We start from the raw sequence: 16,285 nt of genomic DNA, 5'->3' as shown, positions 1-16,285 counted from the left end.
TTCATTACATTATATTATTTGGGAAGAATCCGTTGGTAATACTCTACTCAAACGTGTATTACTGGTCAGACATAGTATAGTTTGTAAGAGTTTATAAACAAAAAGTTTGTAAATATAATCTTCTCCTATATTATTACTCTGTAATTTTCTTGCATTTATTAACTTATCACCTATATATATTACGGGGAAGTATCCGTTTACAAACTTCTTTTACAAATTACACTAAGTATGACCAGTCATACACTCTTGATTAAAGTATGACCGGTCAGACATAGTGTAGTTTGTAAACAAAAAATTTGTAATATAACCTTCCCTATTATAGGGAAGGAGCCGTTTACAAATTTTTTTTACAAATTACACTAAGTATGACCAGTCATACACTCTTGATTAAAGTATGACCGGTCATACATAATGTAGTTTGTAAGAGTTCGTAAACAAAATGTTTGTAAATATAACATTCCATGCATTTGTAAATGTTCTTTGCTAGATAAAATTTAATGAGAAAACATGTCATCTTAAAAAATGCTTCTGTTTACATAGCAACGCACATAAGTATATATATGTAGATAGATATAACGGATAATTGACATTAAAGAAAATAAATAAAGAGAGAAAGGGTGTAATGGTAATTTAATTCAGACATTTATATTGCACTTCTTTAGAAATGCATACACATGTAGGTTAAATTAAAGTGGTGTAAGTTTAATGTACTAAAAAAAAAGTGGTGTAAGCTTGCGAAATTATGTAACTAAAATAGGACAAAACATAAAAAAGAGAGGAGCAAATTGAAAGAAAGGAAAAAGCTCTCAGGACAAAAGGGATTTCAGCATTAAAACTTGCAAACAACTAGGAAAAGTAATTATTATCTCTATCTCATTGTAGATGAGAACAGAAAGGAATATATCAAAAGGAAAGCTTAAACTTGAATTATTGTAACGACCACGAGAGGCTTTATAAGCAAACTGCAAAAATGTATCAACTTCAACAGATTACCTAGAAAGTTGATTAGTTTCTTTATGAATCATTGATTCATTGTTCTTTCTTATAAAACACTACAAGAAAAGATTAATTGGGGTGATGAGAAATTGCATGATATATATAATATGTAGGCCTTAAGTGATTGAGAACCAAGTTTGTTCATATAATTATTAACTTCCTTTCTTAGCTTTTCGACGTCAAGTTTGTTCGTAAGATCAACCAACTATGTTGGCAAAATTAAGAGCTTGTTGTAAGGTTAGCCAAGGTATGTTGTTATGACTTCGGGTTTTTCACTTTTGCAATTACGTTTGCATCTTCTTTGAAATCCTTGTAACGGGTCAGGTTAAAGCTAGCGTTATACAAAGCAAGATAGTTTTTTTTTTTTTTTTTGGTATAAACCATCCAGTATCCTGTCGTGAACGTGTGCCGACTAGTTCGAATTCGACCAAGTTTTAACTCAGTTGCGTACCCAAGACTTGAATTCAAAACCACTAGCTAAGTGGGAACAACTCACCTCCAATTGATCGACGTGTTCGGTGGTGCATGCTCGTGTTTTATAAAAACAAGTTTGTCCTTATTAGGGAAAACTTTGCATAACCAAACCTATTTTTTCATCTATTCGATATAGGGGAGAATAATAAGAAGAAAGCTTTGAAATTAAACTGGTTTATGTAAGGAAAACGTTATATGCTAATTAAATATGGTTAATAGCAACCAAAATATTCCTGGCATGAAATGGAAGTACATTGCAGCCTTTTCTGGACCAAAATATTTTCGTTTTCGTAATCAAACGCCAAGGATGACTGATTTTAATGGAAAAGCTTGGTATTGTTTCTCAAAAACTGAAGTTATCTTTATTCTATGCGTAATCCTAAATTGATGAATGTAAACTAAGTTGTATGTCATTTTGTTAATTGGTCAAGCTTCAAGTTTCTTTCTATCTACCATTCCTCAACCCTTAAACATCAGGTGCTTTGTGATTCTTGTGATTTTGCTTTGTTGGAAGTCTTTAAACTTTGTTCATGTTGATTGAAGAACTATAACTTCTCAGATTGCCAACCTTTGTACTCTGCATTATTTTCGTATGTCATATTTAGTACAATATCATTAAAAAAGACTAGTTTCGAATCGTGGTAAAACTGATCTTTTGTGATTATAAAATCATGAGCTTAAATTTGAGGAATAGTATCTTTGCAAATATACAAATGTAAAGATATGTATAAGGTTTATCCTCACCCTATCTTTGCTGGTCGGAATTTAATAGAAAATGTACAAGGATTATTCTCATCAGTTTAATAGGGAATGGTTATCGTTCAAGAATTAATCAGTTGTTGTGATTGATACATTATATTTGATATTTGAAATTTCTGGTTTCAGATGTGAAGGAAATTAGAGATGCCCAAAAAAGCATCAACTTCCGTGAGGAGTACCACAAGGCTTTAAGAACAAAATCCTATGCTGATTTCTTAAATAAAGCTCAAATAATTGCAAACCAACCTTCCATTTATTCCAACCAGAATAAATTTTCAGAAATCCTCCTTGAACCAGGCCAAGAAACCATACCTTCTATTGTTGATGCAGCAATCCTTTCAAAAACACCAGAACTGAAAAATCTCATGCTTAGTTACTTTGACATCAGTGCTGAGGCTTCCCTCATTTGCAGCCATCTTCTCAAAAGCATCAACCAAGTCCAGTTTAATTACCAGTTCATTCAAAGAGCACTAGACATTATGGAAGGTGACTCTCCAGAAAAGTTCAAACTAATCATTTCTGAGCTTAACTCATTCATCTTCTCAAGTAACCCATTTTCAGACCTTAACAATCATGACTTTAAGCTCATTAGTGATAAGTCTTCATCAGTATTGCACCATTTGAAATCAATGAGAAAAAAGGTGGGAAGGAAAATTAAGATAATGAAGTATTTGAAAAAGACATCAGGAATTTGTGTTACAGCAGCTTGTGGCTTAGTTGCAATTACAGCCACTATTATAGCATTACATACTTTAACAGCATTAATCATGGGGCCAGCAATTCTGAGCTTCCCATTCAAGAGTCTTAAGAGGAAGATTCTGTGCTTAAGGGTTCCAAGAAGTAGGTTTCTTAGAAAAGTTCTTGATCAACTTGATATAGCAGCCAAGGGAACTTATATACTGAATAGAGACTTTGATACAATGAGTAGACTTGTAACTAGGCTGCATGATGAAATTGAACATAACAGGGCAATGGTGCAATTCTGTTTGGACAGGAAAGATGATAAATTCTCTGTGCAAATTGTTAAGGAGATTAAGAAAAGTGATGTTGGGTTTAAGAAACAAGTGGAAGAACTTGAAGAGCATGTGTACTTGGGCCTTGTGACGATTAACAGAGCAAGAGGTTTAGTTATTAAGGAAATGACAAAAACATGTATAGAGGGCATTGGAGTGTAGATATGTACGTATATGTATGAATCTTGTACAGTGTGCTTGAGATTATTTTTCTGTAAATTATGTCATTATGATTAGATAATATCTAGTTGTGTAGACATGCCCTTTAAAATTAAGGGGATTAAAATAAAATTAGAGTGAATTTGTTATATATTAAATTCATTCCTAGAGCTTTCACTTCAATTTTTATGGGGATATCAATCTTAATTTATGGATGTTTGGTTATTGCTATGAAGTAGGTAAAATACACGGGAAGAGGGGTTGTATTGCATATTTAACTCATGAAATTTCTGCAAAATAAAGATTTGTCTCAAGTTTTCCGCAAATCTTCAGATCAAGATCGAGCAGTTTTAAGAACTATTATAGAATAATATACACCATTAAAAAGGTCTTCACCCAAAACCTTTAAGATTTTGGGTTGAAATGATTCTTTAACATGGTATCAAGAGCTTCAGTGACCATAAAATCACGAGTTCGATTCTCAACGCCCCTCACTTTCTAATTGAATTAAATAAAAGCATAAAAAGATAAACAAAAAATTGGGTCTATGCAATATCCATATTTCAAGCTCAGGACTCTTGCGTGAGGGAATGTGTTAGAAAATAATATAAACTAATAAAAAAGTCCTTACCCAACACCTTAAAGTTTTGGGTTGAAATGATTCTTTACCAACAACAACACATTAAAAAAGTGAGGAGTAGATTCAACTGAGCGAATCTTCTCAGATACTGTAGCTGTAATTATTGGTTGAAAAAGGTCACAAAGAAAGATTGTTTACAGAAAAGAAAATAATATAAACTAATAAAAAGGGCCTTACACAACACCCTAAAGTTTTGGGTTGAAATGATTCTTTAACAACAACAACACATTAAAAAAGTGATGAGTAGATTCAACTGAGCGAATCTTCTCAGATACTGTAGTTGTAATTATTGGTTGAAAAAGGTCACAAAGAAAGATTGTTTACAGAAAAGTTTGTTGTTTAAGAATCTGGTAGATGAAAACTGTAAAGAACCTTAGGATATACCACCCCAAAAGCTAGCTCTGAAGGTGGAATTGCCCAAAGCCTTATAACCAATGTGAGACTATATATCTCAACACGCCCCCTCACACGAGAGCTCATTGGGCTTGAAGAGTGGACAATGCAATAGGCCTAGTGTACCTGTGCTAAGAAACTCCACAAGAGAAAGTTGGGGAAGGCGAGGCTCTGATACTATGTAAAGAACCTTGGGATTAGGGGTGGAACTGGGACGGGCCGGCCTACAGGGGCCTACGGCTCGGCCTACATCAGGCCAAACCTGATCTAGTATATTTTGAATAATAGGCTGGGCTTGGGCTTTAAAAAAGTCTGTTTAATAAAAAAGCCGTAGGCCCACTTTCAAAAGGCCGGGCCTATAAGCCTACAGGCCGACCTATATTGTACTATTTATTTTGAATAAAATAAAATAGAATAAGTATGCCTTGAAGAAAAAACAAAAGATATAAATTTAATCAATTGCAATTATTTATAACTTAATTATATTCGATTATATTTTAATAGAAATCTTACTTTATTTTTTATATAAGAGGAACCAACATCTCAACATGTTAGATTGTGTATATGAATATATTAAAAAAAAATTGGGTGAGGTTGTACTTACTACAAGCATCATGATGTGTTTGTTGAATTCATGTAGTTATTTTAATTTACATAGTATGAATTTGTTGGTTAGATCTGACGAAATATATGTTATTTAGTTTGAGCATTTTGCTTTTGAAAATAACTTAAATGCATACTGTATGAGTTTTGTTATGATTCATGATTCTGTTTGAACGTTGAAATTATGATTTTTGGTGTAGCAACATAATTTGAGTACTTTGTAAAGTTGATTTATGGTTCTGCTTGGAAGTTAAAAATTAACAGGCTAACGGGCCAAGTTAGGCCATTTGTTTTTTTATAAATGGGTCAAACCAGGCTAACAGTTAGACTCATACTAGACTTGGGCCAGGCCAAATTAATTTTTTTTAACGTAGGCTTGGGCTTTTCGGAGCAAAGCTTGGCCCAGCCCAGCCCACTTTCACCCCTACTTGGGATACACCACCCCAAAAGCTAGCTCAAAGGGTGGGAGTGCCCAAGACCTTATAAACTCCACATTAGTTGCTCATACAACCAATGTGGGACTATATATATCAACACGCCCCATCACGCGAGAGCTCATTGGGCTTGAAGCGTGGATTATGCTCAGGCCCAATTTTTGGTTTACCTTTTAGTGCTTTTTATTTTAATTCTACTTTAAAGTGGGAGGCGGTGAGGAGGATCAAACTTGTGACCTTATAGTCACTCAAGCTCTAATACCATGTAAAGAACCTTGGGATACACCACCCCAAAAGCTAGCTCGAAGGGTGGGTGGGAGTGCCCAAAGCTTTATAAACTTTACATTAGTTGCTCATACAATCAATGTGAGACTATGTATCTTAACAAAAACAAATAAATAGAAAAAAGATAACACAAATTTATATTGGTTTATCATAAAACTATGTGATCAGTTACGTCCAATCCTCAGCAAATCAACGGAGACTTCACTATTCTAATTATTTAAATTTCAAGCCTCTCTAAGCTATTAAGTACAAGTTTTTTTTTTTGTTTTTTTTAATAAACCTCACCAGCCTTTAGAAGCTCACCAATTCATAGCACAACCCAGTAGCTGACATACAAGATGCAAGTGTTTAGATGACAATATAGGTGGTTTGCTCTCGAAATCACTTTCAAGATTTAAAAAGCTTTAGAATGAGTAGTAATAGGGAAGGCGTCCATTCTCTCGTATTTTAATTTTTAATTTCACAGATACGGTTACGCAGTGAGCAGAGCTCATAGTATGGAAAAAATTATAATCAATGTATTAAGCGGTAATCCATTATGATAAATGGATAAAACTTTTAACTTTTAGGTTTATAGATCCCGCATCTTATATGATTTTTACTTAGTCTATCCCAACTGTAAATAGTAAAATCCATGTTTTTTTTGCGGTGAGTGTGTTTGGTACCAGACTTTTTTTGTAATTTTCTTGGAAAGCATCATAGGGAAAATAACAATATTATGTTTGGTATGAAAAAACACCAAACTTTTTCAGATAAATTTTTTTTCCTGGAAATAGCTTTTGTGTGTAATTTTATGTACCATCCATATAAGTGGAATGCTAAAGATTGGGTGGAATGTTTTGTTGCCACTGGAAGTAAAAAGTGACCCACCAAGTGATATAAAAAGTGACCCACCAAGTGATATATCACTTTACCCTATGGTTTGTAGGATTATTACCCTTTGGTTTGTACCATTTTTTAATAAATGGGATAAAGTACAGACCTTTTTGAATCAAAGTAAATGGGGTTATTTTGTTAAAATAACCTTATATTTCCACTAATATTTTATAACAACCAAACATAAATTTAGTAAAATTAATTATATTTTTTCGGAAAAATATGAGTCTACCAAACAATTTTTTAATAATATTTCAGTAAAATATATTTGCAACTACATTCTGATGATAATTATTTTTCGGATAAAAAAAAAAATTTCCTATAACAAACGTCCCCTTAGATTTATAGATCCCGCATCTTATATGATTTTTACTTAGTCTATCCAACTGTAAATAGTGAAATCCATGTTTTATTTTAAAATTCATTGAATTATGTCAAGCCAAAACGATTAACAATTGACTTTGAAACTAGAGTTAGAGGTCCAACATCTGATATGATTCTTACTTAGTCTATCTTTATGTAATTAATAGTGAAGTCCATGTTTATTTAAAAATTCATTGAATTGCATCAATCAGACTGATTCACAATTGACTTTGAAACCAGAGTTACAAGACCAGGGGTCGCCCACGATAGGGAAAAACTATTATTATTGAGCTTAGCAATAATCCATCACAATAAATAGGCTCAATATCATGTTTCAATTCAAAATTTTAAAATGATAAGATTTTATTACTCATATTTGAATTTTTAATAAATCTATCATTAGAGGTGACAATATAAATTGAATTCGAATGGTAAACCTGTCAATTTGTCAAAACGAAACGGGTGGAGTTACACATTTCAACCCACAACTCGCCTCGTTGGGTTGTGGGTCAAAACGGGTTAGCGGTGAGTCGGGCGGGTTGTCCCGCAGGGTAAAATTATTTTATTTTTTTTACTATTAGGTAGTATTTTATTTGTCTTTAAACTTTTTTGATATCTAATTTTTTGTTATCTTAGTACTCTCTGAAAAAATAAAGAAGAAAAACTTTATTTATGATAAAAATAATCTATATATGGAGATAAAAATAAGCTTGTAAAGAATGTATGACTTAATATTAGAATACATTTAGGCTTAAGATAGGAAAAAAAAACTATGGGAAATGTAATATGAAAATAAGTAGAAAATGTGTATTATTTTAAAGGATGTAAAGTTGTGTCATTTTAAGTGAGAAAAAGAGATAGATAAAGGAAGAGAGAGAGTGGACAAAAAAATTAAATGTGTGAGTTCCACTTCTTTGTGAGAGTGAAATGACATAAGTTGTGTCATTTAAAAGGACAAATATTTTTTTCAAATAAGTAATACTATAATATTAATAAAATATAATTTATTTTTTATTATTTTTTATTTTTTAAGAGGATTAACCCGTCAATCCACCATAAAACGGGACAGATTGAGGTTTTCAACTCACATTCAAAAGACGACGTGGGGCGGACCAACCCACATTTGACGGGCCAACCCGTTTTGCCATTCGTATCTATCATCAACTAAATTCGTAATTTTCAATTATTATGCTCGTAAAATGAAAAAAAAACTGATTATTTATTTATAATTAAATAATTGAGATGTTTTAGGTGACATAATTATATTAAATTGAGACATTAGCGAATATACCCTCTAAAAAGAAAAAATCTAATATATTACTATAATATCTACATCCTACTAATAAAAATATAACACATCAGCTAACATACTTTCAGGAAAAAGAAATATTATATTATATATTTCAAAAAAAATATAATTTATAATTTTATTTTTGAATGAGAATTATACCTAATATTCAAAGTGACGGAAATATAAAAAAATTTCTCCTCTTATGAGATATGTTGGCTTGACAGAATACACACCATTATATTACTTTCGTTTTTCTTTCTCTTTTCTAGCAATTATTTGAATTGAAGACATATATATTTTACCCTTATTTGAATGGAAAAATTATATTTATAAATATTTTATTTATAAATTTTTATAAATTATATTATATCTTATCGGTCATATTTTAATTAAAAATATATTATCAACTATATTTAATATAATTTTTTTATAAAAATTGTAAATTAATATTTTTTCTATTTGAAAACTATTTATAAACATCAGATTTTGACCATTTGAAAAGGCATTAGATGTTCTGTCACATCATGTACAATTTGCAGCATACATATTGATTATTCTTGTCCTTTGCTGGCATGATTTGTTAAAAGTTATGCATTTATGTCTTTATGTGCTTTTGTGACAAATATGACAAAGCAGCTTCGGCCTTCGTGCACGTGTTCACTGTACCCATTTTGCGTCTTGAAATTATTTCTGACGAGAAATAATCACGCTTTATTATCACTGTAGGGTTTTGACGAAAAATGAAAAGTAATGCTGCATTAATATGGCCAATGTCACAGACTCACAGGTTCATTGTGTGAGACAAGTGTCGCATATCAATAACACCGGTGTAATACCCTTCCTTGTGTGCATTCAAGAGAGTTGTTTGTTAAGTGGAATTAGAGTTCGTTCGTCATATATTTTAAGCACTGAAAAATCATTTTGATGTTGCTAATTAAAACTTATAATTGAAATCAGTTTCCTTATTAAATCAGAGTGTACTTTCAAAATTTCTTAACTTGCTGAAAACATTAATTTCTGACAGACATTGCTGTCTTGAGAAATTCGTGTAAAATCCAGTTTTTAAAATTCCATTGTAACGTTCACATAATCTGAAAATAGACACGTGGAGATTCGCGTGCATATAAAATATAAGCGAATCGGAGGTCTGTAGCCCCACTAAATATAACTCGCAAAGTGCTCGCAAGACTGTTTAAAACCAACACTTAAATAAATGTCACAAATTATTTTCGCAAAACGTTTATAGAATTTGTTTACAAAATATTTGCTGATCATAAAAGTCTTAAAATAGCAATAAAATCATAATCCAACAATAATTCAAACTACTCAGCTTAATACAGTCATCCAACAAATAAACAGCAAAAGTCCAGACAACAGCACATAACAGTAGATATCCATATAATCATGTCTTCATATGATCTTCCGTCCTCCTGCCATTTTGTAAAAATAGCAGCCCCAAAGGGGTGAGAAAAATCCCAGTAGTGTGGCAACAAAACCAGTAATGCAACAGTACTAACTAAATACAGAATTACAAAGCAGTCACATCATCATTTCAAATCCGTCAAATACTAATCATAATCATATTGTGTATATAACGCCAGAAGTACTGATAATATTGCGCATATAACGCCAAGAGTACTGATCATATTGCGTATATAACGCCAGAAGTGTACGTTCATAGCACTACGGTGCACGTATCACTAACAGACACAGTGGATATTCCTGGGTGGCTCCAACAGAAGGATTCCACTTGTGACCTATGCGGACGGAAGCCAAGTGTCCCATACCCTGGTACCGAAGGGATGCCTACATGATGCGTGCTCAAACATATGCATACTTCTCATAATTATTTTAAGATGTCAACATGAAACTCATGCATGTATGCTATGTCATGGATCACACACGAACATACAGTTAAAAATCATGAATGTGTATGCATGACTAGATAATAATCAAGATACATATATCTCATGGATTCAAATATCAGAATGTTGTATAACAATTATTCTCCACAACAGAATATCCAGCATATTATATCCATGAACAGAATACGAATATCGTATACAGAATTTAGATCCAAAGCATGAGAGCAACAATTCACAATCCATGTACTAGCCAGCAGTCACAAAAGGTAATGCCACCAGACACTTACCTCACATGTCACAATTAATTTACCAGGCAGCAGTGAAATAATCCAAGTCTCACAAAATATGTGCACCTATATATATACAAGTGCAATCCAATCAGAATACGTTCTAAGCTATTCCTTATAAATTACCAATGAGTTTCCAAGCTTAAGGGCTCTTGTACACATTTGGACATCAAGGTTCTTTTCCCAAAAATATACTGACTTCAAATTAATCTTTACCAACGTTTATCAGCGAGGATTTCTTAAGGTTTCCAACTAAGGCAGAATCGCTTTTGATGCAAGAATTTACTCAAGATTTAATTCATATAATTTCTACTTCTCTACTCGTAGGATGCACAAAAGAAAGTCTATTTAGCATGCTGTATATTTAATTTGAATAGGACTTAGCTCATACCAAAGTTTACCAAGACAGAACTGATTTATATCTAAACAAAATATCAAGGATAGTTAATTCCAAAACTCATATACTCCATTTAGGGTGCGCTACTAGGGGTCTAAGCATGCAATCCTCTTTTTTTGGACTCATGACAAGTTTTAGGTACACAAACTCACAACCAAACAGCCCCAAATTTTATTAAAAGATCATTTCAAAGTTTATTTCCTTTATGCTTTCAAACTAGGGTCCAAGGACATAAAATGGCAGAATCTAAAGCATATAAAATAACCAAGAGAGCTACTTCCTAAGCATGCCTCACGATTTGAACAGAGGAAAGAAGGAGGGGTTTTGTGCCTACCTCTCATGCAAGCACACAAGGGAAAACCAAACAGAATAAGAAGCAACTCCCCCGCTTTCTAGGCTCCACGAACGCAGCAACTCAGCCCTCCAAATAGTGGTTGTGCGCACCAAGGAGAAAGAAGGATTTTCTAGAGTTCAATCCTACATACAAAGCAACATTTCCATCAACCCGCGTGGGAGAGGAAAACAATGAAAATGAGGAATTTCTATACCTCTAGTATGCAGAATCTCGGCTGGACAGGGAAGGGAAGAAGAAGCGCTGAACTATCTTTGCTTCTTGCTCATGGAGCTCACGGTTCTAGCAAGATGAGGGGGAAGGAAGGGAATATGGTAAGAGCAACTCGGTTGAGGGTGTTGTATAGTGAATGGTCACGGTTTTGGGAGGAAAGAAAGAGATGAATGAAGTGAATAATGTTGGAGGTCTTTCTTGTGTTATTCCCAATTGATATGTACGGCCTACAAGGAATGAGAGGGGAAACCAACTTGTTTCTGATTCTGAGATTAATTATCCTGTTCAAAGTCTCAACTATACAGCGCCTAGGATGGGAGGAGAGGAATGGTATTGTGTTTTTAATTGTAAGGTAATGACCAGAATTCCTTTGGTGTTTTCCTCTCCATGAGCGCTCAAGGTGAAGGGGTAAGGTGAAAATGTGCTTTTGCTTTGGGCCAATGGAAGCACATGCAAGCTGCCCTCTCCCATTCATTGGTTGCATGTAGAGGCAATAAACTGATTTGGTTTTAGTTAGTCACACAAGCAATCAGAATCAGAATTTCAACTCTACCTATGCGCACAAGAGAGGAGCAAGGGAGATGTGATTTTCGACCAATGAGCTTACATGCAAACTGATTTCTATTTCCTAATTGGTTGCATGCTTAATAAAACTGAATTGGGGTTGTTCAAGATAACAAGCAAATCAGAATTATTTCTCTAAGTTATGCGCATGAAGGGAATACAAAGTAGATGAGGTTTTGCCATGTGGAACTCCTAGACCACTAATAGACAACCTTGTGATTTTTCTAGGTTAAGGTGTGAGAGCTTCTAAGAGGTTAAGGCTACACATACTCCCCACTTAATGGTACAAAGGCGTCGACCATATAGAGGGGTTGGGTTCTAGAATTCAAATTCACATGCTCTCCTACCTTGTGAATTAGCTCATGCACTATTATTTTATGTACCCCCCAATTGTTAGCTAAGGGTTTATTCTTTGTAATAAAATTAATCACATACTTTTAATGAGTACTCATATAATTCTAAGTGGTATTATTCTTTCTATATATAATAATCAAATTATTCATATACTCATAACTAGAATTTCACATGCCTAAAATAGGTACTCACCTCCCATGTCAATACGAATAGTTCCCTAATTTAATTCAACTCCATCCTAAAGCAAACATTTATATAATCCGAAGGCAAGTACTCTACCACATTCCTAATTGCAATTTAAATAGATTCCTAATTAGAAGGGATGTTACAACGGGACACCGACGGATCGAGGTTGGGGCACAAGTCCGCAAGTACGGATATAAAATTGGTGATTTTAATTTTTTTTATTGTATATTTTTATTTGTCTCTTGGTTCAATATTTATATTAGAAGTAAATACTCTTTTAAGTCCTTAACAAGAAATATAGTCTCCATTTTAGTTCCTTACAAAAAAAATTAGTTTTGAGGTTCTTAAGAAATTCAAAGTGGATCAATTTAGTTAAAATTGTGATCCTCACAAATTCAAAAAAGACTCACATTAGTCGCTCAAAAGGACTAAAATGTGTCCACTTTGAATTTCATAAGGACCAGGTCACTAAATTTTTTTTGTAAGGAACTAAAGTGGGAACCGAATTTTTTGTTAGGGACCAAAAAGAGTATTTACTCTTGTATTAGTTAGCAACGTACATAGATGATTAAAACAACGTAGCAACGCAAATTGATTAGAGAGAAAACTTATTCTTCCTCCCGTGTCACATACCCATCCCCATGCTCTCTTCATCCTTTGTTTCCTTTTTCATTTTTCTAAAAAGAGAGGATTGATTGCAGGTCTGACATTCTCAAATAAGTTAATCTCTAGATACGAGGCCTTCACCGTGATTTTGCTTTCCTTCTGTACAGGTAGTGTTGACTTTTTTATTCACCACTATAAAATAGAATGATGATGTATGGATGTATTGGAGTATATTCTAATATTTGTTTTGGAGGATTGGTAAGATTTAGGGAGGGAATGATTGATCAAACTATTGCATGCAGCTTGTTATGGAAGCAACTATATTATGAGCGAGTTCATAACCTTGTACATAAAGGGTTAATCTAAACTGTCTTTACAAAAAAAAATCGGGACACAGTGCCATGTGAAACATAAGACAATACATCTTTTATCAAATACAGTAAAAAATAATATTTTTACACTACACGTGACTTTTTATTTATTTTCATTCATATCCTATATATTTTTTTGGACAAAGGAATATGTATTCTAAGTATATCAAAAATAAGCTCATGACACCACAAGTGCCTCATTGAAATTAGATGGTCACGCAAGAGCTTTACTATAAGTCCAAAATCATCTCCTTTCACTCATTTTGCCATTCTCTTCCTCTCTGTAATTACACTTTCTACAAATTCTCTCTCACTCTCTCTAAGTTCTCTCTCCCTACTAATTCTCTCTCTAGCTTTCCTTCTTGGGAGTTTTACTATAAGTAAGTATTTAATTTATTTAATTACTTGAATATATTTAATTTCATTATTGAATTTGTTCTAGGTAGCCCAACTGATTGACCTAACAAGACAGGCTCAGTCCCAGATTATCAAGCCATGTCAGCCCTATTAGCCCTTGTTATGCCAGTGCCGCTATCATTGTACCCATATGATAGTATCCCAACGTAAGACATCAAAATGTCCTACATTGAGATATTCTCTCTTATTGCTAGCCTCCTCAAGCCCCTGTATAGATATGCCTCAAAACTACCGCTATACCGGCAGTTGTTACCAGCGTAACATAGGCTGCAAAATGCCTTGCCACAGCAAGGCATGTCACATTTGGCTTTTCCCTAGGAGAGTTGACCTAGCTTACTCTCCCACACAGAAAAGGCATTAACCCCTGTTATAAATACATTCCCCCTCTCCCCAGAGAAGGGATAAAAAATTTATGAGTTGTTACCCTGCTGCATTGGAGAGCCATTGTAGCCTTTGACACATATTTTTCCCCCTTTTATTGTCTTACACTGCACCTGGGACTTCATTGCTTAGCCTAGGTTTGTACCTATGCTAAACGATGATACCCCTATAGTGACCACTACACCCATTTGGGCATATTAGGCTCACAACCTCACTAACGGTTCATTGGCGTCGTCTTTGGGAAATGCTAAACTTTGATTCCCATTCCCTACCTCAAGTTCTAAGAAAGTTAGCAACTCATATTCTTCCTGTTTCTGTAATCAACATTATGATCCTCACTAGAAGAACGACTCGACCCCGAGAAGCTACCCCAGAAGGCCAAGCCAGAACCATACACTCAGAATCTGCACCAACAGCCCAATCAGCACCAGCCTCTCGAGTCATTCCAATTGCGGCCGAGCCAAATGCTCCCCAGACCATGGCTGTTCTAGCTGCTATAGACCCATTCATTTAATATGCCACAAACGAAATGAGAAGAACGTCCATCTTTGCCGAACTGGGCATTTGAACCCCCAACCAGTCTTACAAGAGGTGCAGGCAGAAAGTATGGTCCCACTCCCTTAACCTCCACCTCAAGTCCATTATAGGATGCCTCAACAGATCACAACCGCACAACATGGAGTCCTGTTCGACCCTCAACAAGCATTCGCCCAACCACAGCAAAGTTAGCCGGTCATCGTCTACAACACACAAGGCATACCGATTGTCATCAGATACCCCCAGTAACCCTTCCTCAATTAAGCCGCAGGGTCTCACGCACCCTTAAAACTCCTGTGTGATTCTAGGTGCCCTACAATCGCTGAACAACTTCACCCCGAGCCTGTACCCTCATACTCTGTCCATAATGAGCTCGACACACAACCACCGGCCCCCCAACATGGAGGCCCTCAGCGATAACAGCTAGCAGCTGGAGGTACATCCTCCTACCCCTTCGGGCATAACAAGCCTCTAGCCGACACCCTATGGCTCACTCCTATACAGCTCGGTTATAAAAGACCCTCTAACATTCCCATATACGTTACAGACTCCGATCCGTACGAGTAGATCCATAAGTTTGAAGTGGCCATGACTCTGCTTGGCGAAACATACTTCCTCATGTGCAGAAACTTCGCTACACTTGTAGGTGGGAAAACGCTCACCTAGTACACCAATATGTTGATTGGGAGCGTTCCATCATGGGACGACTTAGCGAACAAATTTCAAAATCAGATCTCCACATGCAGACCAATACCAAAGCTCGTCCACTCACTCGAGAAGATACGTCAATAACCCATAGAATCCCCTAGGTTTTTCCTTGACCGCTTCGATAAGGAAGCAGTTTTAATTAATGGTTTGGACCCTAAGGTCCAAGTCCACATTCTCCTATCCGATTAGTGACAACAATTCTAGAAAATAGCCTTTTGCGACTGGCATTTTCCGTCACAAAACTGGCAATTTCGGTCGCAAACACCATTTGCGACTGAAAAAAGTCGTCGATAAAAACCTCATCGCAAACGAATTTTGCGACGGTATTTTCTTGTTATGAATTTCGTAGAAAATTTCTACCGAAAAAACCTATCACAAAACACTTATTTTCCATCGCAAAATGCTGACATGAATGCTGAGAATACCGCAAATTGCAATGGAATTTCGTCGCAAATTATCCGTCACAAAGTAAATGGGGAAAGAACCTATCGCAAAGTTTGCGATGGAAATATATTACAACACCGTCGCAAATTTGCGATGGAATTTTTGAAAATCCCATCGCAAAATTTTGATGTAATAGTAACCATAAGAATTTGCGACGGAATTGTATTATAATACCGCTGCAAAATTTGGTTAACAAAATACAAAAATCATCCCAAATTAGCGATGGAATAGTGAAAAATACCATCGCAAATTTTGCAATGGAATGTGATTACCGTCGCAATAATCTACAGAAATTGTGATGGAATGTCGATGAATTT

At 34.7% G+C, this 16,285-nt stretch overlaps 1 protein-coding gene across 1 annotated transcript; it reads left to right on the top strand.

The window, feature by feature from the left end:
- The first annotated feature begins 1,203 nt into the window (after nt 1-1,203).
- Nucleotides 1,204-3,404, top strand: LOC133297024 (UPF0496 protein At1g20180-like). The gene is made up of 2 exons (XM_061496068.1): nt 1,204-1,243; nt 2,356-3,404. Exons 1-2 carry the CDS (start codon nt 1,204-1,206, stop codon nt 3,402-3,404), a joined length of 1,089 nt encoding a protein of 362 aa, XP_061352052.1.
- Nucleotides 3,405-16,285: the final 12,881 nt, after the last annotated feature.

The sequence above is a fragment of the Gastrolobium bilobum genome, unplaced genomic scaffold (genome assembly GCF_033153095.1).
Source record: "Gastrolobium bilobum isolate Gb01-03AN ecotype WA unplaced genomic scaffold, APGP_CSIRO_Gbil_v1 utg7324, whole genome shotgun sequence".
In the NCBI taxonomy this organism is placed as follows: domain Eukaryota; kingdom Viridiplantae; phylum Streptophyta; class Magnoliopsida; order Fabales; family Fabaceae; genus Gastrolobium; species Gastrolobium bilobum.
The sequence above is the reverse complement of the archived record's forward strand: the minus strand, read 5'-3'. Positions and strand labels throughout refer to the sequence as shown.

What these genes read in the sequence shown, in the direction of transcription:
- LOC133297024 (XM_061496068.1), top strand. Translation starts at nt 1,204, where the DNA reads ATGTTGGCAAAATTAAGAGCTTGTTGTAAGGTTAGCCAAG. An exon ending in TTGTTGTAAGGTTAGCCAAG is followed by an intron (nt 1,244 to 2,355) that starts GTATGTTGTTAT and finishes TTCTGGTTTCAG; the next exon opens with ATGTGAAGGAAATTAGAGAT.